Below are 22,999 nucleotides of genomic sequence, written 5' to 3'. Positions count from 1 at the left end.
TTTTCCCCTTTTTCTTTTTGCCCCTGAGCCTGAATTCTGATATGCCAGTGGATCTATGTTATTATCTGGGGAGATGATGTTATGGGTGGAAAAAGGACCAGAAAGCTGAATCAGGGAAGTATAGGAAAGGTGTATACATATTGTTGACTATAAATCCCATTGATTTGATGTGATCTGGGGCCCATAATTAGGAGTCTGTGTGACCTCTGCATCCCTCTAGATCTGACCTCACATTCTGTGGTCATGAGTAAGAACACCCTCACTTTCTCTCTCATATCCCTGTTGACTGTCTGTTCAACTCTGCATTTTTGACTTGAAAATTAGTTCTGTCCTCATTAATGTCTGGAAGAATGCTACCACTGAATATTTTAATCTATTTCACTTCTCAGTTAGCCATAACTAATACCTTAAGCTTAGCTAATATTGTGAATATTAATAAGTTGTGTACATGTCTTTATTTTTATTTCCACATACATTTCATTTTTGTTTGGAAATAAACAATTAACATAAATAGATAAGAATACTTTCTTCATACCATATCAAGTGATGTTGACTTTTTCTTTTTTTTTTTTTCTGATGTTGACTTTTTCAATACCCATAAGAACTACAGAATTGTTTTTCATTTCATGGAGAACTTACATCTACACAAAAATTACTAAGAGAATAGTTATTCTCTTCTCTGTAACCACAAAATTGGGTATAGTTTAGAAATTCAGAAAAAGGTCATAAATAAAAAATCCATTTTTTATGAAATAAATCTTTTCTTGGTATGCAATATCTTTTTTTGTTTATTGATTTAGTAATGATCAACAAGACCATAGGATAAGAGGGTACAATTCTACACAATTCCTACCACCAGAGTTATATATCTCATCCTCTCCTCTGGAAGCTTTCCTAGTCTTTTTTTTTTTTTTTTTTTACCTCCAGAATTATCGTTGTGGCTCAGTGCCTGCACTAGGAATCCACTGCTCCTGTAGGGCATTTTTTTTCTTTTTTCTTTTTTTTTTTTTTGCCTTTGTTACAGCCCTTGTTGTTGTCATTATTATTGTTGTTGCCATTGATGTTGTTGGATAGGACAGAGAGAAATGGAGGAGGGGAGACAGAGTGGGGGAAAGAAAGACACCTACAGACCTGCTTCACTGCTTGTGAAGTGAGCCACCCCCCACACACACACACACAGATGGGGAGCCTGGGGCTCAAACTGATGCTGGTCCTTGTGCTTTGTGCCATGTGAGCTTGTCCCTACTGCCTGACCCCCATATTCCTATTTTTTTTCTTTCTTTCTTTTTTTTTTTTTTTTTTTGCTTCCACGGTTATAGCTGGGGCTTGGTGCCAGCACTATGAATCCACGAATTGACTGCTCCTGGAGGCTATTTTTCCCATTTTGTTGTCCTATTCTTTACCTTCAGGAAGCATGGACCCAGGGCCATTATGGGGTGCAGAAGGTGGAAAGTCTGGCTTCTATAATTGCTTCTCTGCTGGACATGGACGTTGGCAGGTCAATCCATACTCCCAGCCTCTCTCTCTCTCTCTCTTTCCTTAGTGAGGCAGAGCTCTGGAGAGGTGTGGTTCCAGGATACATTGGTGAGGTCATCTGTCCGGGAAAGTCGGGTTAGCATCATGGTAGCATCTGCAACTTGGTGGCTTCAACAGATACAGTACCAGCAGAGGCAGAGAGCTAAGCAATGTCTTCAATCTTCACTTACACAAATGCTAACTTAAGGATACATTAAAAAAAACCCTCATTCACTTGAGAGGTTATAGATTGTATCTGCAACAAGACAAATGCCTGAAGGAAGCAAAAATAGTTATATTTTGGTAGTGTGATGCCACTGGACATTTAATGAGGGTGTAGTGAGACATCTATGCATTTAGAGGGGTATAGGTATAGTCCTGGCATTTTATAGTATCATTAACCAATAATAAATCAATAAAACTTGATTTTAAAATTTACTGACATAATGACAATATTTGCAAACAGCATAGGCTCTTTTCCAGTCTATTTGCAAGGGTTTGACAAGTGGGAAGTTTTTGAGTTTATGTGATTCTTTTTTAAGGTATAGGAAAAAAAAATGAATGCAGGAACAAATGCAAGCTATGAAGACTATTTTGTTCTACTGGGTTTTTCTAATTGGCCTCATCTGGAAGTGGCTCTCTTTGTGGTTATCTTGATGTTCTACTTGATTACACTGACAGGAAACCTGTTCATTATTATCTTGTCATACCTGGACTCTCATCTCCACACTCCCATGTACTTCTTCCTCTCAAACCTCTCCTTTTTGGATCTCTGCTATACCACCAGTTCCATCCCTCAATTGCTATTTAACCTCTGGGGCCCAGAGAAGACCATCTCTTATGCTGGCTGCATGATTCAACTTTACTTTGTTCTTGCTCTGGGAACCACAGAGTGTGTGTTACTGGTGGTGATGTCCTATGACCGTTATGCTGCTGTATGTAGACCCCTGCATTACACTGTCCTTATGCATCCTCGTTTCTGCCATCTATTAGCTGTGGCCACTTGGGTAAGTGGCTTTACTGCTTCAGCACTTCATTCTTCTTTTACCTTCTGGGTACCACTGTGTGGACATCGTCAAGTGGATCACTTCTTTTGTGAGGTTCCGGCACTGCTGAGACTGTCATGTGTTGATACCCGTGCTAATGAGCTGACGCTCATGGTCATGAGCTCCATTTTTGTTATTATACCACTCATTCTCATCCTCAGCTCCTATGGTGCCATTGCCCGGACTGTGTTGAGGATGCAGTCAACAACCAAACTTCAGAAAGTCTTTGGGACATGTGGATCTCATCTTATGGTTGTATCCCTTTTTTTCATTCCAGTCATGTGCATATATCTCCAGCCACCATCAGGAAAGTCTCAAGATCAAGGCAAGTTTATTGCCCTCTTTTATACTGTTGTCACACCTAGCCTCAATCCTCTCATCTACACCCTCAGAAACAAAGATGTAAGAGGGGCACTAAGGAGACTTATGGGAAGGGAGAGGGAGATGTGACAAAGAGAACAGCTGTTAAAACTTTTTCATTGAGAGAAGTTTATTCGTCTTAAATTGTGATTTCTCTGCTCCTTTATAACTTATTTTTGGTCTATGACTCAAGGATTCAGTCCCAAATTTGTTGTCTCTTTTATTAGCTAATTCTGGAATATTATTTAGAGATTTTGAGCACTAACATCTACTTAAAAATGGGGAAACAGGAAAAAGGTTATTTCCTTATTGAAAAATATAAAATTCATCATTAAATTGTAAAAATATACACAGCAATTCTTTGAGTTATATTTTTCCCACTGTTCTATCTTGTGAGTCTACATGCTTGTCACACTGAACAGTGCAGAAGTATTTGTTTATAATCTGGGAGGTATTACAGTGGTAGAATGCCGAACTGCAAGTATGAGATTTGATCTGTTTGATCACTGTTGTGGGAAATGCCAGAGTGTTACTCTGGTTCTTTCTCTCTTTGGTTCTCACTAATGAAATAAATAAGTCTTTAAAAATATTTGTTCAAAATGTTTCTTTCTTTTTAACATAAATGAATAAAACACTCATTTAAAATAATTGATTAAGTTATTTGAGGCCATTGATTTATAAGATTGTTGTCACAAGGGTACACTTTATATATATATATATATATATATATATATATATATATATATATATATATATGTTGGTATGCTTCTAATTCTATTTCTAAAAACCTCTTCTGTTTCATTTGGTTTAATCCCCCCCCTCCGCTTAACACTGCATTCTATTTACATAACCACTGTATTCTATTTACATAACCACTGTTAACAAGCACCACCCTCCCTCCAGGGCATTGGTGGTTCAGTGGTAGAATTCTTGCCTGCTCCGCCCCCTCTTCTTGTCACACCCTGATTTTCACCAGTCAATTTTCTCTCCACCCTCTCTACATCACATCCTGTTCACACCCTACTTGGAAAGTATATATAAGGACAGCATTGTTCGTTTTAGTTTTAGTTTAGTTTAGCTCGGCTTAGATTGTGCTGCATCCTGCATGAATAAAGAGATACTGCCTACAGCCCAGCCATGAGTCCCTGGTCATCTGTCTCCCATCAGTGAAGCTCAGGAACTGACATATATATTATTGTATACAGTTAGAGAGAATTTGAGAGGAAAAGGGGAGATAGAGAGAGAGAAAGACAGGAGGCACCTGCATTCCTGCTTCACCACTTGTGAAGCTTTCTCTCTACAGGTGGGGACCAGGAGCTTAAACCCAAGCCCTTGCACACTGTAGTATGTGCGCTTAACCAGGTGTGCCACCATCTGGCCCCACAGCAGTGCAATTTTATATCTCTCCAAAATATGTGTCAGCATGCAGCTTACTCACCACGAAGTGAAATCTCTTTCTACCATAAGACACAGGGTTCTCAACCCTTATTTGTTTGTTTGTTTGTTTATTTATTTGCAACAATGGTTATTGATTATACAGTGCCTCAGTGCCATGATTGTTCAACAATTTGTTTGGCTTTGTATGTTAACTCTCTTTTCAGCCACTAGGTTCCAGATGCTAACATGATGCCGACCAGACTTCCCTGGACAGACAACCCCACCAATGTGTCCTGGAGCTCCACTTTTCCAGAGCTCCACCCTACTAAGGAAAGAGAGAGGCAGGCTGGGAGTGTGGATCGACCTGTCAATGTCCATGTTCATCGGGGAAGCAATTACAGAAGGCAGACTTTCCACCTTCTGCATCCCACAATGACCTTGGGTCCATATTCCCAGAGGGTTAAAGAATAGGAAAGCTATCAGGGAAGGGAAGGGGATACAGAGTTCTGGTGGTGGGAACTGTGTGGAGTTGTACCCCTTTTATCCTATGGTTTTGTCAATGCTTCCTCTTTATATATATAAAAAAGCTCCACTAGGAATATGACAAAACATGAACTGTATTAAAATGATCATGGGGATGGGTGGTAGCACACCTGGTTGAGTGCACATGTAACAATGTGCAAGGACTGGGGAGCTCCTAGTCCCCACCTGCAGGGGGAAAGCTTTGCAAGTGGTGAAGCAGTGTTTTAGGTGTCTCTCTTCCTCTTTATCACCCCCTTCCCTATCAATTTTTGGCTGTTTCTACCCAGTAAATAAAATAAAGATAATTAAAAATTTTTAAATGAGCTAAATTTGCTTCCAGTTTCTTTCCTTTTAAAAAATTTATTTATTTTATTTGCTAGGACAGAGAGAAATTGAGAGGAAAGGGAGAGCTAGAGAGAAAGAGAGACACCTACAGTCCTACTTCACCTCTAGTGAAGCATCCTCTCTGCAGGTGGGGGCTGGGGACTTGAACCAGGGTACTTGAGCATTACAACATGAGTGCCCAACCAGGTGCATCACCTACAGGCCCCTGCCATTTCAAACTAATTTTGGAAAGTGACAAATTCATTTGTTCAACAAAATTACAGGTTTGTCTGGCTTCCTCATCAAATCAATTAATTATATTTTTACCCCGCTACTTCTCGTAAATGGTAATTAAGTCTAAAGGTTTTTATAAGACTTGGATTTAATTTTTAAGGTGCAGGTACACCCTAAGTGGCATTGTGTAACTACTGCATTAGATGAGCAGATATATAACCTCTGTCCCACTTTTAGTGACAGTAAGTTTGCCAGAGGATTCAGGTATTATTCAAGATAAGTGTTTGACCACTATGTTGGCATAAATTTATTGCTTCTCTGTTCAAAACCAGACTTGAGCCTTTTAAACAGTTTTGATTCCTTTGTGAGCAGGCACTGAGTTTGTCAGTAGAGGGCACTAGAGAGTCATCATAAACAAGAATGCCTTTGCTTCCAGACACTGGTAAAGAGCCTGATTCTGCAGGCAACAACTAGTATTTCCAACACTGACTCTTGAGGCACGGGAAACCCAGTGGCATCCAGCCTCTGCAAAGCACAATGGTCACCAACAAACCTGACAACAGCCTACTAGGTCGCCCCCCCCCCCCCCGGGTTAATATTGGAGCCACTCTGTAATGAACAGTGGATGGTTTCTTCTGTCTCCTCCCCAAGGAAAGATTTCTGGGGGGAAATACAGGGTAGCTTTCCAGTAAGTCCTGCTGCAGCAGATCTACCTTGACTTTCCTGTCACCCAGTGAAGCACCGCTGCACCTGCCCTACCACGTTCATTCTAATCACTCCCTGGGTTTTTTCCCCCCAAGATTCTGTATCTATAATCACCTCATCTTCTGCATTAGCACTTTAAGCTTCTCCATGAATTTATCCTCACTAGCACAAACCTACTTTAAAAAAAACTTAAAACTCCTTGATAACCTAAGTTTTTAAGAATTTTTTGCTCAGCCAACTCTGCTGGCACTTCTCTGTTCTGAGCTGACTTTATTCAAATAGAAGGAGATAGAGAAGGAAAGGCTGCAGCATGGAGGCTTCCCCCAGTGCTGTGGCATCAGGCACGGACCTGGGTTGTGCACATGGTAAAGCAGGTGCGCTATCCATGGGAGCAATCTCGCTGGCCCCACTGATCTTGTTTGTATTTGCTATCTCCATTTCCTTTCTTTCCTCTCTCAAAAAACTAAAACATAGCTATGTTAAAAATAATATGCATTTAATGTATATGTTTTAAAATATTAGTAATAATAGATTCTGGCATTCACCTTTCATTCTAATAAGTGAGACATTTCTAGTATCTTTCACTGTGTCCCCCTACCAGACACACCACTCCCTTTCTTGTCTGGAGATAATGCAGACTGTTGTATTTTTTGTGATAATCATTTCTTAGTTTTTCTTAATACTTTCTTGACATGTGTATGTATTCCTAGATGGGGACAATTACCTTTGATGACTGATGCAATTTCTGTGTGAAAAATGTAAGGAGATAAAACTCATCATGATAAATGCTTCTTTTTTGTGTGTGAATTATAGCAGTAGTTTTTTCTGGTAGGAGCAGCCATCATGGGGAGGGCTGAAGAAATGGTGGACAAGAACTAAGGGTGCCCCACCAATGTGTCCTGGAGCTCAGCTTCCCCAGAGACACACCCTACTAGGGAAAGAGAGAGGCAGACTGGGAGTATGGACCGACCAGTCAACGCCCATGTTCAGCGGGGAAGCAATTACAGAAGCCAGACCTTCTACCTTCTGTAACCCTCAACGACCCTGGGTCCATGCTCCCAGAGGGCTAGAGAATGGGAAAGCTACCATGGGAGGGGGTGGGTTATGGGGATTGGGTGGTGGGAATTGTGTGGAGTTGTACTCCTCCTACCTTATGTTTTTGTTCACTAATCCTTTCTTAAATAAAAAATTTAAAAAAAAATAAATAAAATAAAAAAAAAAACTAAGGGTGCTTCACAGCAATATCTTTGAACAGTGATGTGGTTAATTTAAAACTTCTGCAGGTTATTTACTGTGTCCAGATTTTGCTAGCTTCTTCCACACTTAGCTTAATTCACTTTCATTCCTGCATAGTATTTCAAATATGAATAGTTTGCTTCTTTAAAAAATATTTGCTTATCAATGGGAGGGATGGAGGGAGGAAGAGAGAGAAAGAGAGAGATAGAGAGAGAGAGAACCTGAGATTCGCTCTGGCATATGCAATTCCAGTTATCGAACTCAAGACTTCATGTTTCTAAATTCAGTTCTTGCACTTTGCACTACCTGTGCTTAGCCTACTGTGCTACCGCCTGACTCCCAAGTTGATCAATCTTTAATACTTTGAACTCAGGCAAGTTTAGTAAATTCTGTCAGCCTGAGATCACAAGGATAACCTATACTATTTTTAAAATAGTTCAAATTTGTCTTTTAAATTCAAATTTTAATCTATATAGGCTTAATTATTTGTGTGTTTCAAGAATGATTTTTGCTTTTCTCTTCTCGATAGTTAACTAATTATCTTAGGATCTTTTATTTTCTAAGTTCTCTTTTTCTACACTGTCAGCTCTACTGTATACTATTTCACCCATTCATTTGTTCATTCACAAATTTTTATTGAGCATCCACTTTGTGCTAAATACTTCCATAGTTGCTGGGGCTATAGCTATGGAAAGCCAGAAAAGTACTGATGGGGTTTACATTGGGCTGTAGGAAGAAAAACAATGGACACAATGAATAAATTAAAAGTTTACTGTGTTGCACATTGATAAAGAATCCCTATAGGAACTGGATGGTGGCACCCCAGGATGAGTGTATGTTACCATGTGCAATGACTCAAATATTAGCCCCAGCATTTTGGAAAAAAACCCCAAACTTTCATTATGCAAATAATCTTTGGAATCACCACTTGTGATTCCAAATTTCATTTTAGTATCAAAAATGAAAATAAGGGCAGAGGAAAGAGCACACTGGTTATGCAAACAGATCTTATGCTGGAGGCTCCAAAATCCCAGTTTTTGGAAATACAGTTTCCTGCACCACTGTAAGCCAGCACTGAGCAGTGCTCTGGTAATATAAAATAAGTAAATTATTTCAAAACTGAAAGTACATGCACTTATTGGAAAAAGTTGTTGAATAAGACTACTACATATTTGTGTGAAGCCTTATGTTTTTTCTATATACTTCAACCCAAACAACAGGTAAAATGCAGAAGCATGTATGAAAATCCAGCTCTCTGTTAATGACAGACAGGAACAAACAGTGGGAAAACGCTCTTTTTATCACCATAATTATTTTCAGAAATAATTACTGACTACTTCAGAAAGCTATTTTTCTTGAGTGCTTGTTTGGAGGTTTGAGCAGAGGAGCACAGTTACTCCTATATCTGCCACTGGAGATGATTTGAGTTCAGAGAGATTAGTCAGTCTCTATTCCAGGAAGGCAGGCCAGTCAGTATTCCGGGAAGGCAGTCCTCTTTGACAAAGGCTTTGAGAGGGACACACATGGAGCAGTGAGGGAGGAAGGGGGACACCCACTTAGCCAGCCAGACCTGCCAAATCAACTCTGATCATCAATGGGGTGATAGATTTCGCAGCCAGATAGTGCTCTCACTCAAAAAGTTTTCTTAAAAGCAACACGCAACAGGTTTTAATATTAAATGTGAGATAATAAAAATGTCAAAACAGATTTTATTCCTAGTATGGTAAATTCTGATGTGTAACCCAAAAGAACTAAATGATACTTTGGGTTCCCACTAATCACTGTGTACTACTATTCTGAAGTTGAAATGTTTGAGAATCATTGAGTCCTGAGCCAGGACACAGGGAGACAGTGTGAAAAAATTCTTGGTGCAGGAGAGGAGAGGGCTAGGGCTAAGTCTCAGATCACCAGGAGTGACTTTCTGGATTTCACTGGAAATACAGATCTGGGAAGTTCAGTGTTGGGGATTCCCCAAAGTTTCACTTCTCCCTCTGATAACCTGTATCTTATCCTTCCACCTGGATACTGATGACGCAGCCTCAGTGCTAACTCCCATTGGATGGTGGTCTAGAGAAGCCAATCAAGAGGTCAGCGGTTCTGGTTATAAAATTCACACCGACAGACCCTCTGGACACCCGCCGTCGGGGCCTATACTCTCCTCCTGCTCTGGCCTGCGGTGGGGGGTGCTGGCCCTGACGCAGAGATGGGCGAATGCAGGACTGGAAGAAAACGGTCTTTGCAGGGAGTAGCGACGGGACGCCAGTAGGAGGGTTGGAGCCTGGACTCAGCCCTTCCCGCGCCCAGGCCCCCACCCCATGGGGAATTTCCACACCTGTCCCGGGCCGGCGGGGATTCCCACTTAGCGCCGTCGGCCACGTGAACCACAAGCAGTTTGCGCGCTTCAGCCGGGAAGGGAGGATCCAGGCGGCGGCCGCGGGCGCGGGGGATGGAGCGGGGCGGGGGCGGGGGGACCCGGGGACACAGAGCGCGAGACGCGCCAAGTCCGGAGCGAAGCAGCGAGTCCAGAGCCCGAGTCTGAGCAGCGCGCGGCTACTACAACCGGGCGAGGCGGGTGAGCGAGGCCCCGGGTCCGAGTCACTCCCCGCGCCGGGTGGGGCCTCGGGTCAGAGGTCACCGAGGGCGGAGACACACCCACCCCTGCCCCCACCCCGGAGGAGCCGGCGGGGCTGCGAGCGGGTTTCGCTTTCAGATCAGGATTGATTTCTGCGGGGCGGGGCAGGGGCTCACACCTTCCCGTCCTTGTGGGGCCTGATGGCCGCCTCCTCCGCGGGCATAACCGGTACGGCAAGGACGGCGCCGATTACCTCGCCCTGAACTAGGACCTGCGCTCCTGGACGGCGGCGGACACGCCGCAAGTGGGAGGCTGCGGGCCGGGCTGAGCGCCTGGGAGCCGCCCTGCAGGGGGAGCGAGCGGAGTGGCTGCGCCAGTGCCTGCAGCCAGCAGCTGCGAGTGCCCAGTGACATTTTCAATCTTTCTTTTGTTCTGGAGTTGCTACAAGAAAAAAAGGAATCATTGTCCGATTCTGTTTTTATTTCTAGTCTGAGGAAGGAGGAGTCCACCTAGGTCTTCATACTGTGCACAAGAGCGACTCACCTGCAGAACCAGCCCCAGCTTACTAAAGGTCAGTTAGGAATCTCTCTCTCCTGGGATGAAGGAGGGAAGATCATCCCTGAAATGACGGATGAGAGGTTCCCTCCGACCCAAATGCCTTCTTGTGAGCCATGACTTTGAAGACTGAGAACATACTTGGAGATCTGATGCCAGCTTTTTTTTTTTTTTTTTTCCCCTTTTCCCCTCCAGGGTAATCTTTGAGTGCCAAACACCAAGTGCCTACACTACAGGTGGCATTTTTTTTTTTCCTTATAGAGGAGGGAGGAAGAAAGAGAGATATACAACACTGATCCACCGTTTGTGAAGTTTCCCCTTGCAGGTGGCGATTGGGGACTGAGGACTTGAACCTGAGTCCTCATGCATTGCAATATGTGAGCTCAAGCAGGAGTGCTACCACCCAATTCCAGTTTTTATGTTCTCCTACGTGACCTGGAGGCTCCTACCTAACTCGCTTTCTAGATATATTTATTTATTTATTTATTTATTTATAGAAAGGAAACATTAACAAAACCATAGGATAAGAGGGGTACAACTCCACATAATTCCCACCACCAGATCTCCGTATCCCATCTCCTCCACTGATAGCTTTCCTATTCTTTATCCCCGCTTTCTAGATCTTGCCAGTAAATAGATCACCTGAGACTCAAGACTTTATGGTGATGTCTGGACTTTATTCTTACTCTTTTTAAACTCATTATCCATTTTGAAGACAGTTACACTGGTTAAGTGGCCCATGGGGTGACTCAAAATTTATGACTTCCCACTCAGAACCCCCAGGCACACATCACATCAGTGAATATAAGGCCACCCTGAGAGTTGCTGAGCCCTGGGCTTCTACCCGGTGGAGATCACCCTGGCCTGGCAGTACCATGGGGAGAACCTAAGCTAGGACATAGAACTTGTGAAGACCAGACTTGGTGGGGATGGAACCTTCCAGAAATGGGCAGCTGTGGCAGTGCCTTCTGAAGAGGAGCAGAGATAAACCTGCCATGTATAGCACGAGGAGCTGCCTGAGCCCCTCACCCTGGGAATCCCGCAGAGCTGAGAGGAGGATACTGAGCCCTCTGGACGTCCTCAGTAATTTCAGAACTCAAAGCTACGGCCTGGACCCCTCACCTTCCCTCCACAGAGCCACCTTCTGAAGTCCTCCTTCCTCCTCACTGGCATCATTATTGGTCTGGTCCTCGTTATGGTCACTGGAGCTGTGACTGGAGCTGTGATGCAGAGGAAGATCAGTTCAGGTAGGATGGAGTGAGCTGCTTCTAAGTTGTCCCCAGAACTTTGCTCTGCTTCATCACTGGGAAGTACAATCATATGTTGTCCAGTCTGATCTACTAATTATTTGCTTAGCACTTAAAATAAAAGGCATGTTTTTTACTTTGATAATTCACAGATATTCCTATTGGGCATAGATTTCTGGAGGAAATTGGTCTAGTCCAGGAACAACTTCTTTCTTCCTGTTCCTTAATCTTGCCCTGAATCTTTTGTCATAGGTTTTAGAAATTTCCCTGGGATTCCTCTAGAATCTTATGACCCAGTCTTGTTCCCTGACCTTTCACATAATGTTTTCTCCCCACAAGTGAAAAAGGAGGGAGCTACACTTAGGTTGCAAATAAGCAGAGGGAAGGCTTGATCACTGAGACTCTGGAGTTGGTATAGACATGAACCCATGGAGGGAAATTACACCTCCTTTAGTCTCATCTATTGTGGGTTCTGACCATGTCCTTTTTCATTGTTCTCTAGAGAATGATAGTACCTAGGGCTCTGATGTGTCTCACACAGATCCAAAGGTGAGGAGACTTGAAGTGGGTAGGGAATGGGGTATAGGCCTGAGTTGTGGGGATTCTTTGATGCATTGTGAACATGTTTGTTCAGAATGTCACTAATGTGCTACACCAAAATTGACATTATTTTTTTTTCCACAGTGTGAGAAAATGGCCTGGCTTGTGACTATGTGATAGAAGATATCTGCGTGATCCCACTTTGACTTTAAGATTCTCTTTGTGTAAATGGCATTTGATTGTGTCTGTGTTCTTCTTACATAATGTGAGGTGGTGAAGAGACTGGGCCACACTGCCCATTGTGACGCCTTCCCCACATTAAACTTTGCAGTTTTCCCTGACCCACTTTGCTGTTTCAGGAGACACGAGGCTAGGCTGTGTCTGTCCCTGCAATAATTGCCTGTTTTTCTGAGTAATTGTGTCAGTTTCCCATTTGCAAATAAGAATCTAGTCTGGACTATGTCATTATCTAATTTTCCTTTTGTAGGGCTGACGGGTTAATAGAAGATCCCTAAAATTTGAGAGGAAAAATCAATGGAAGCACCAGAACTTCCTAGAACTTGAATATTTTTTTCTTACATTGTTATAGGTGGAGACATGAGAAGTTGTCTGTGAGGAGCTGAGCATGAATGGGACCTGTGTTTAGTCAGTGCTGAGTGCCTCAAGGTCTCTGATGTGGTCACTCATCATGGGTGCTATTGTTCCTACTCCTTGTCCTTTTTTATTCATTAGAAACAGGTACTACCCGGTCCTGTGATCACAGAGACTCATAACACCTAGAGCTTGTTCTGTCTATAGAACCATGCAAAGCATGTAGTTTCTGGGATCAAGTTAACCTCAGGTCTGCATCTGATTCCCCAGCCCACATATTTGTGTGTTTCTTGTATATTTAGACTATTGAAACTTTTTAAAAATTTATATCTCATTCTCTGTTGTGTGTACCTATCTCTAAGAGTAACAGGAGACATTTTTGCCTGCCATTGTCCCCACAAGACACAGACTAGCCCCTACACAGAAGACTTTTGGGAAAAAACTTTTCTTTTGTTTTATAATTTTTCCTGTTTTTTTTTTTCTTTCTTATATGTGATAAGATAGAGAGAAATTGAGGATGAATGGATGGGAGGGGAGAGAGTGAAGCTTCCCCCTGCCAGAGGGAACTTGAGTCCAGGACTTTGAGCATGGTAATATATATGTGCTCAATCTGGTGTGTCACTGCCCAATCTCCTTCAAAGAAGAATTATCAATTGCCCAGATCTTACCTTCTCTCTAGAGTTCCTGGATTATACATTCCAATTTCTCTCTGATTCTATTGATTAAATTTCACATTCTAGAATTAGTAGAGTGGAGAAATCATATAATTTCTCATTTTCACTAAACTTCTATTGGGGATGGAACTTTTGGGAGGCATGGCTATGGAGTAACAGATGCCACAAAGTTGCTCTCAAAAAACAAGGACTACTGAATTTAGCCAACCATGCCAAAATCCAATGGAGACATCTAGAGAAGCACTTTAGCCACAAGTAGGTGCTCATGATCAGGCTGTGAGAAGCTGGAGAAGACAGAAGCCAGGAACAAAAAAATCCACAAGAATTGGAGCTGGTACCATTTTTGTAACTATGCAATAGAGCACAGTGCTAGATGTGAGAAAGGGGGAACTCTGGGCTCTTAAGCCATGACCTCAGGTGAGTCAAGGTACTGAACTTCTGGCAAGGCCTTGCCACAGTGGCACAGAAAATACCTGGCAAAGAAGCTGTGTGGTCTGTCCCTGAACTAAGGTAGACTCACCTGGCAACTGGTGGCTGGGGAATCGGGACTGGCAGCTGGTAACTGGTGACTTACTTGAACATTAAGCCACACTTTTTCAAACACAGAAGAAAATAGACACTGCATAGCTACTCCCTGAGGTCTGTGTACAGAGAAGCCTTATATCCTGTATACTTTAGAAACAGTTCAAGAAAATAACAGGAAACAAACTCCCACCCCAACCACCCAATATATCAACAAAATAAAACTCAGTATCATATCAACAGCACCTTTTGCTGGCTTAACACTAAATGCACCAACAGCAGAGAACTTCCCAAAACAGAGCCCCCCAAATGACAGACTGTACAGGTAGGAAAAAAAAACAAAACAGAAGATATCCAGGGAAATAAAGATCTGGAGGATTTATCAGAGAAAAACTTTAGAAAGTTCATTATGAGAGCTATCCAGGAATCTAAACTTAGCATTAATATTCAAAAAAACTGAAAGAATATTTCACGAAGGGGTTAGGAAACACAAAAGAAAAGCTCCAAGTAGATTTAGCAATGAAATTAGAAACTCTAAGGGGCTAGGTGGTAGTGGACCTGGTTAAGTGCACATATTACATTGCCCAAGGAACTGGATTCAAGTCCCCTATCTAAACTGGCAGGGGGAAAGCTTCGCAAGTGGTAAATCAGTTCTGCAGGTGTCTCTATCTCCCCTTTACCTGTAAACTTCTTCCTCTGTCTATAACACACACACACACACACACACACACAATAAATTAGGAAATATGAAAGGAAAACATTGTAGTTCACTAAGGAGCTAGGGATCATGAAAGAAAGACTCCAAACAGTGTTCACTAAGGAATTAGGAAGTATGAAAGAAAGACTAGTTTCAGGATATAAAAGATACTTTGAATGTAGTTACAGGTTTGGGAACTAGACTTAACCATGCAGAGAGAATGTCTGGGCTAGAATATACAGTGATCTCATGGTAAATTTAAAGATAATGGAGAAAAAGGTTTAGGAAGAATGAAGCAATTCTATGCAAAATAGCAGACTGTCAAAAGGCTGGATGTGAAGTGATAGAAATTCCACAGGGAGAGGATGGGGTGAAGGGAACAGAGACCACATTCAAGAAAACCTTGCAGAAAAAAATATCCTTATCTGGCTGATCTTTAGGACATAGGCATTCAGTAAGCTGAATGAATACCCAAATTCCTGATTCAAAAATGATCAATAACAAAATGCATCATAATAAAACCATCAGAAATCAAGGACAAAGAAAAAATATTGCAGGCTGTGTGGGAAAGGAAAGAAGTGACATACAGAGGTAAATTTATGAGACTTTCATCAGGTTCTTATTACAAACCACAGATTCAAGGGGAAACTGGAATGATATATTCAAAATATTAAAATATTACAATTTCAAGACAAGAATACCCTACTGTGCAAAACCATCCTTCAAACATAAAGAAGAAATAAAGGTCTTTTCAAAAACAGAAAAGTTAATGGAATTTTGCACTACCAACCCTGCCTGGCAAGAGTTACTGAAAGGAGTCCCATTAAGAAAAAAAGAAGGGTGAGTCGGGTGGTTGTGCAGCGGGTTAAGTGCAGGTGGCACAAAGCGCAAGGACCGGCAGAAGGATCCGGGTTTGAACCTCTGGCTCCCCACCTGCAGGGGAGTCATTTTACAAGCAGTGAGGCAGGTCTGCAGGTGTCTATCTTTCTCTCCCCCTCTGCTCTCCATTTCTCTGTCCTATCCATCAACAACAATAACTACAACAATAAAACAACAAGGACAACAAAAGGAATAAATAAATATTTAAAAAATACAAAAAAAGAAAGAAGCAGAAGAGTACACATTCTAAGTGAAGTAATAAGCAGTTCTTAGGATAGAACTAAGGACATAATAGTAACAGGAAAGAGCAATGAAATTGGAAAAGGGAGGGAAATAATGATCAGATTGATACTATCAAATTCTGAAATCAAAAGCAACCAAAATAATTTCTTAGATATAATAAATTAGATACAGTAGTTCATGAGGTGGCACAGTCTATATAGATAGCGTTAGACTCTCAAGCATGAGGTCCTCAGTTCAATCCCTAGCAGCACATGTACCAGAGTGATATCTCTCTCTCTCTGCCTATATTCTTCATGAATAAACAAAGTATTAAAATAGATAAATAAATTAGATACAGCACTTTTTAAATTTTTTATTACCTTTATTTATTTATTGGATAAAGACAGCCAGAAATCAAGAAGGGAGAGGGCATAGAGAAGGAGAGAGATAGAGAGATACCTATAACAGTGCTTCACCACTTGCAAAGCTTCCCCCCTGTAGGTAGGGACTGGGCGCTTGAACCTGGGTCCTTGTGCATTGTAATGTGTACACTCAACCCAGTGTGCCACCATCTGGCCCCATTACAGCACTTATTAACCACAGTAGAAAACATGGAACAGAGATCTATAGAAAGAACAAGTGAAATCAGTAAGGAAATAATTATAGAAAGCCATCCACTAAAGGCAAGAGACCAGCACATTTTAATGATGGCCCTTTTGGTCACTTCCAGGTCACCCCATCATCCAGGGCCCTAGTCAGGGAATCCTGGGATTTCCACATAGATATGATGGGCCTAGACCTCTCTCCACCATCACTGGTCATCTCCATCAGGAACAACATCATAAACCCTCTTGTGGTCCTCTACAGACATTGCCCTCAACGTAGAACAACAGTGGTAGAAACTGCCCCACTCTCCAAAGGGAGGCTGGGTCAATATATTCTGCCACCTGAGGTAGACTGGTCCTGCAGTGAGTGCAGCTTACAGTGGTGACCATGGAATGTGAGTTCAGAACAACAGGGATGCAGAGGTTACACAGGCTCTTGTGCTGAATATGAATAGACATGGACCCTAGGTCAGACAGATGAGGTTTATAGTTAGTGGTATTTATATACTTTTCCCATCTTTGGGGACTATTTTCTGCCTTGATCCAGATTTCTGGTCCTATTCCCAATTCTGAGACCATCTCCCCATACAATAAATAACTTCAGCCCAACTGCATGTTAACTATTGGGCTCAGGCAAAAATTAGTAAAATCATAGGCCACTTGCAATATACCTAAAGTAGATTCGTAGCCTCCTTCAACATGAAGACCCCAGATCTCATCTGCTGTATTCTTGCCTATAGGTTACTGATTATTAAACAATTTGTTCTGTTTTATATCTTAAAGCTTTTTAGTCACCAAACTGTAAATGCTACCATAACACCAATCAAACTTTCCTGGGCAGATGACCTCACCAATATGTCCTGGAACCCCACTTCTCCAGACCTTTAACCCACCTGGGAAAGGTAGATACAGGTTGGGGATATGGGTCAACCTGTCAGCACCATGTCTAGTGAAGAAGCAATTACATAAGCCAGACCTCTCACCTTCTGCACCCCATAAAGATATTTGGTCCATACTCCCAGATGGATAAAGAATAGGGATGCTTCCAGATAAGCCAAGAAGGGAAGGATGGTCTCACTTATAGGTGAACCTTAAGAAACAAGGAAAGAAAAGGAAATCACAATGTGAAACTAAGGCTGGTTATACAACACCAAATAAAGGGCTCTGGTATGTGGGAGTGGGAAAGGACCTAAGTTGTGGGTGACAGTATTCTGCAAATACCTATCACAAGAAGATAAGAAGTCATACTCATGTGTCAATAACTGTGCTGTAAATACTATCCCCCTAATAAAAGAATAGGAAAGCTTCCAATGGAGGGGATGGGATATGGAACTCTGGTGGTGGGAATTGTTTGGAATTGTCCCCCTCTTACCCTACAATTGTGTCAATCATTATTAAATCACCAATGAAAAATAAAAGTAATAAAAAGAAAGGCATAAACACAAAATGACATAAGCATATAGAAAAAGAATCAATGGGAGTCTGGAGGTAGCGCCCCGGGTTCAGCGCACATGGCACAAAGCGCAAGAACCTGTGTAAGGATCTCGGGGGCTCCCCACCTGCAGGGGAGTCGCTTTACAGGCAGTGAAGCGGGCCTGCAGGTATCTATCTTTCTCTCCTCCTCTCTGTCTGCTCCTTCTCTCTCCATTCCTCTCTGTCTGATCCAACAACAATAACAATAACAACAATAACTACAACAATGAAAAACAACAAGGGCAACAAAAGGGAAAATAAACATAGAGGGAGTCGGGCAATAGTGCAGCAGGTTAAGCATAGGTGGTGCAAAGTTCAAGGACTGGCTGAAGGATCCTGGTTTGAGTCTTTGGCTCCCCATCTGCAGGGGAGTCACTATACAGGCAGTGAAGCAGGTCTGCAGGTGTCTATCTTTCTCTCCCCCTCTCTGTCTTTCCCTCCTCTCTACATTTCTCTCTGTCCTATCCAACAACAACGGCATCAGTAACAACTGCAACAATAAAACAAGGGCAACAAAAGGGAATAAATAAATAAATATTTAAAAGTAAATAAATAGGGAGTCGGGCAGTAGCGCTGCAGGTTAAGCGCAGGTGGCACGAAGCACAGGGACCAGGTATAAGGATCTGGGTTCGAGCCCCCGGCTCCTCACCTGCAGGGGAGTTGCTTCACAGGCGGTGAAGCAGGTCTGCAGGTGTCTTTCTCTCTCCCTCTCTGTCTTCCCTCCTCTCTCCATTTCTCCCTGTCCTATCTAACAACAACGATATCAATAGCAACAACAATAATATCTACAACAACAATAAAAAACGAGGGCAACAAAAGGGAAAATAAATAAATATTAAAAAAATTAAAAATAAATATAGAAAAAAATTTAAAAAGAAAAGAAAAAATCAACAATAATTTGCAACAACCTCAAAACAAAAATCAAAATTGATGTAAGCAAATCACATGTTTCAATAATCACCCTATATGTGCATGGTCTAAATTCACCTGCCAAAAAACTCGGAGTAGCTCTAGGGAAATGCCCAGGAAATATATCTTAGCATGTCAATCTTATGCCTGTGACAGGTTTGTACTGCTAGTGGACTAATTACTCTCTGTGACAGCAGAAATTTGTAACTTCTCAAATGCTTCTTCTTCTAGCATTTGCCCTTCTTCCGTAGCCAGTCAACAGCGTCAGGTTGAGCCTGATGTAAAGTTTCGAGACCTCCTTTGAATCTGGAGAGGTGGCAGTCGTTGACTATGTGGGTCATTGTCTGTAGCCGCAGGGGCAGTTCGGGTCGCCTCTGGCTCCCCAGCGATGGAACATAGCGGCGCACCGGCCATGGCCTGTTCGATAGCGATTGAGGAGGGCCCAATCATAACGTGCTAGGTCAAAGCCGGGTTGACGCTTGCAGGGGTCTGTGATGAGGTGTTTGTTCTTTACCTCAGCTGACTGCCAGCTCTGTTTCCAAGAGACTGGAACAGAGAAGTTCAGTGTAGGCGTAGGGGACCAGATTGGATGACGAGACGTCAAGCGTTGGACAGGGTGGGCGAAGATATCCGCGTATATTGGCAGGTCCGGTCGAGCGTAGACGTGGGAAATGAACTTAGATGATGCCGCATCCCGACGAATATCTGGCTCAAATGCTCTGGGTCTCAAATGCTGAAAGTTATCAATGAAAGCCAAAGGTCCACGAGCCATGGCACTAGGTCATAGCATATTTCATGCCTAATATGAATAAGAGGGTATGTGACTTGCTAATTACTGCAGCTATTAATTTGCTGAGATTGCTTTGGAATTGACAGTTAGAAGACATCTTGAAATATAGTATGTCAGAAGAGACTTCATGGCCTTTCTACCCCTAATCAATAGCACAGCCCTTTTACAGATGATACTCCTACTCCTTTTTGTTCCATTTTTAATGAACTGTTATGCTATTTACAGTTATAGGTTGTTTTGGCTCCTCTGATGTATCCTGTAATAAGTGTAGGGAATGGGCCCTACACTTTGTGTTTCCCTTTCTGTCCTTATGTCTCAACTTATGCCCATGAGTGAAACCAACCCATATCCATTCTTCTATTTCTGGCTTATCTCACTTAACATGATCCCTTTAAGTTTGGAAGTATCATACTCCCCAACTTCAATTTATACTACAAAACAGTAGTAATTAAGACAGCATGACACTGAAATAAAAAGACATTTAGACTAGTGGAACTGTATTAAGAACCTTCCAAGTTAAGTTCATTTTTAAAATTCAGGTTCTATTATGCAAATAATTTTTAGATATTTCTTTTTTACAAAATATTTTATTAGTGAATTAGTGGTGGTTTACAAGATTACAAGTGTATAACCTACTACTATCCCCTGTAGATAACCACTATAGTTTTAAAAACTTCTTATAGTCCTCTCCTCCTCCTTTTCTCCCTCTTCATCCTCCTCCTTTATCAGTTCCTATGTTTCAGTTCTTCATATTGCATATATGAGTGAAACCATATATGGTCTTTGAGGGAAATGCAGGTCATCTGGTAATAGATATAAACTGTAGCAATAGGAGACTTTATTGAACATGTCTCCCGGTGTGGAGCTATGGAGAGGTAGTCTCAGGAAGTCAGCTCTCTCCCCAAACAAATATTACAACAAAATAATGAATTTTATCAGAGAATAAGTAGGTTTTCTGATAAAGAGACAAACATCACTGTCTGAAGACTGGTGATTTCTCCTGGACACCAAGAACAGGAAAGGAGGGAGAAAAGAACCCAGCAGAGGGAGTCTGGTGGTAGCTTAGTGGGTGATAGCTTAGTGGGTTAAGCACAGGTGGTGCAAAGCTCAAGGACTGGTCTAAGGATCCCGGTTCGAGCCCCCGGCTCCCCACCTGCAGAAGAGGCACTTCACAGGTGTTGAAACAGGTCTGCAGGTGTCTATCTTTCTCTCTCCCTCTCTGTCTTCCCCTCCTCTTTCCATTTCTCTCTGTCCTATCCAACAACAATGACATCAATAACAATAATAATAACTACAACAATAATACAACAAGGGCAACAAAAAGGGAATAAATAAATATTAAAAAAAAATTCCAGCAGAAATGCAGCACTGCATTGCTTGTGGACACCATCTTTGCAGTTGTTTCAAATCCACAAGGTGGGACCCCTTACAGAACTACTCTGTCACGGAGTGGAAAATAAAAGGCTTGGGATTTCTGTTTAGAGTCATAGAAGCTGTTTAGAAGTCATAGAAGTGTCCACTGTTGTTTTGTCTCTTGACTCACATTACAATTGTTGGCCACCCTCTCCCCCCAGTTCAGACCTAGTCCTTTTTGATCCTGACTTCAAAAATTTAGGGACATTATGCATTTTAGTTCAAAAGTTAGTATATATGTATGTGTGTGTGTGTGTATACATATATATATATGTGTATATATATTGAACAATAAGAAGTTCAGCCTTGGGTCTGGGAGCTAGCTCAGCCTGTTAGAACACCAGCTTGCAATCTGTAGGACTTTCTGTGTATACTATCATGCCATCTGAAAAAAGTGCTGATTTTACTTCTCTTCCAATTTGGATTGTTTTTTTTCTTTTTCATTTTAATGTATTTTACATTTTTTTCCTCATAAATACTATTTCTGGGGAGTCGGGCAGTAGCTCAGCGGTTTAAGCACATGTGGTGCAAAATGCAAGGACCGGCATAAGGATCCCGGTTTGAGCCCCCGGTTCCCCACCTGCAGGGGAGTCGCTTCACAAGTGGTGAAGCAGGTCTGCAGGTGTCTATCTTTCTTTCCCCCTCTCTCTTCCCCTCCTCTCTTCACTTCTCTTTGTCCTGTCTAACAATGATGACATCAACAACAACAACAATAATAACTACAATAATAAAAAGGGCAACAAAAGGGAAAATAAATATAAAAAAATTTTTAAAATACTTTTTCTGATATTATTATTTTGATCCTATAAGGACATATATGTTTTCCCTGATTTTTCTACCATGTTGTGACTCACTTCCAGAGCTGATGATTCTATGTTGTGCTGGTCACCCCAGAATCACTTCCATCTCACGGTGAATGCAGGGCAGAATGAGCACAGGCAGAGCTGAGGTCAGACACAATCCAACTTCATCCTCATTCTACTTCCTTTCATTCACTGGCTCTTTATCTTCTTCTAATCTCCAGGATTTCATGAAGGTCAAGGCATAGATGAGCAGGTCATGAGAAATACAGAACTGACCCATAGTGCTGCTACAGGAAGGCCTTTCTGAAGTCTGCCCGCTCCATTTCAGCTGTAGTATTGATGTCTTCCCAAATGGAGCTCAGATCTGTGACTGATCCTAGAATAACACTCTTCCTCCCAGTAACTAAGGGCTTACTCTTCAGAATATGAGGGCAGAGGCTGGCTCTGGGAGAGTAGAATTCCTGTAACCACTTTCCCCTGCAACCTTACATGTTTGACTTATACTATACTTGTAGTACAGAAACATGTCTAAAAGTTAATGTAGTTGATAGAGATAACCTCTGTATTTTTAAACAAAGACTCCATAAGCATCCCAGTAAAAAGCTGTATTTCTCACCATACAGATACTCACTAAGCTGACCCCTCCCCTGTTAATTTCCTGTGTCTTTCTCATTTTTTGTTCCTCTATCTCCCAATGTTCATCTTTCCTCTATCTCTCTCCTTACCCTTTCAGGAATCTCCCCACTTTCTATGGTCATAATCCTGAGGTATTCTCCCCCCCACTCCCACCCTTCTACTCCAGTTTAAGAATGGAAAATACAGAATTTATTCTTTGGAAAAGGAGCCTTCATCTATAGCATCATTAGCTGCAACAAGTGACAGGAGTTCCTGGGATCATGTTTTCATTCCAGGAGACTGAGAAACTTCAGCGTGTTTGTGGGACCCAATCAAGTCCTAGGTGACAGTTATGGTCTAGAAAGAATTCTTCTGCCTTAAGCCAAAGTTCAGGGCGATACATGGTTTGTGTAATTATTAATTCGAGAAATAATTCAGAAATTATACCTGATTTGGAGTGGGACAGGGTCCCTTTGCACAACTCTGTCCTGCTGTTGGGAACCCAGGGAAAACCCTAGGGAACCAAAGAAAAAGATCTTTTGTGTTCACTTCTGTTACCACACGGGGGCGCTG

The 22,999-nt window shown here is 42.0% G+C and overlaps 2 protein-coding genes across 3 annotated transcripts in view; both read left to right on the top strand.

Moving 5' to 3' along the window:
• Nucleotides 1-22,999, top strand: part of LOC103127729 (saoe class I histocompatibility antigen, A alpha chain-like) — a 150,076-nt gene that overhangs the window by 48,284 nt on the left and 78,793 nt on the right. The gene's annotated exons all lie outside the window — the stretch shown is intronic.
• Nucleotides 2,073-3,011, top strand: LOC107523555 (olfactory receptor 2J3). The gene has a single exon (XM_016195028.2). It carries the CDS (start codon nucleotides 2,073-2,075, stop codon nucleotides 3,009-3,011), a length of 939 nt encoding a protein of 312 aa, XP_016050514.2.

This window comes from Erinaceus europaeus, chromosome 4, assembly GCF_950295315.1.
Source record: "Erinaceus europaeus chromosome 4, mEriEur2.1, whole genome shotgun sequence".
Taxonomy (NCBI): Eukaryota; Metazoa; Chordata; class Mammalia; order Eulipotyphla; family Erinaceidae; genus Erinaceus; species Erinaceus europaeus.
This window is presented reverse-complemented; position numbering and strand designations above follow the sequence as displayed.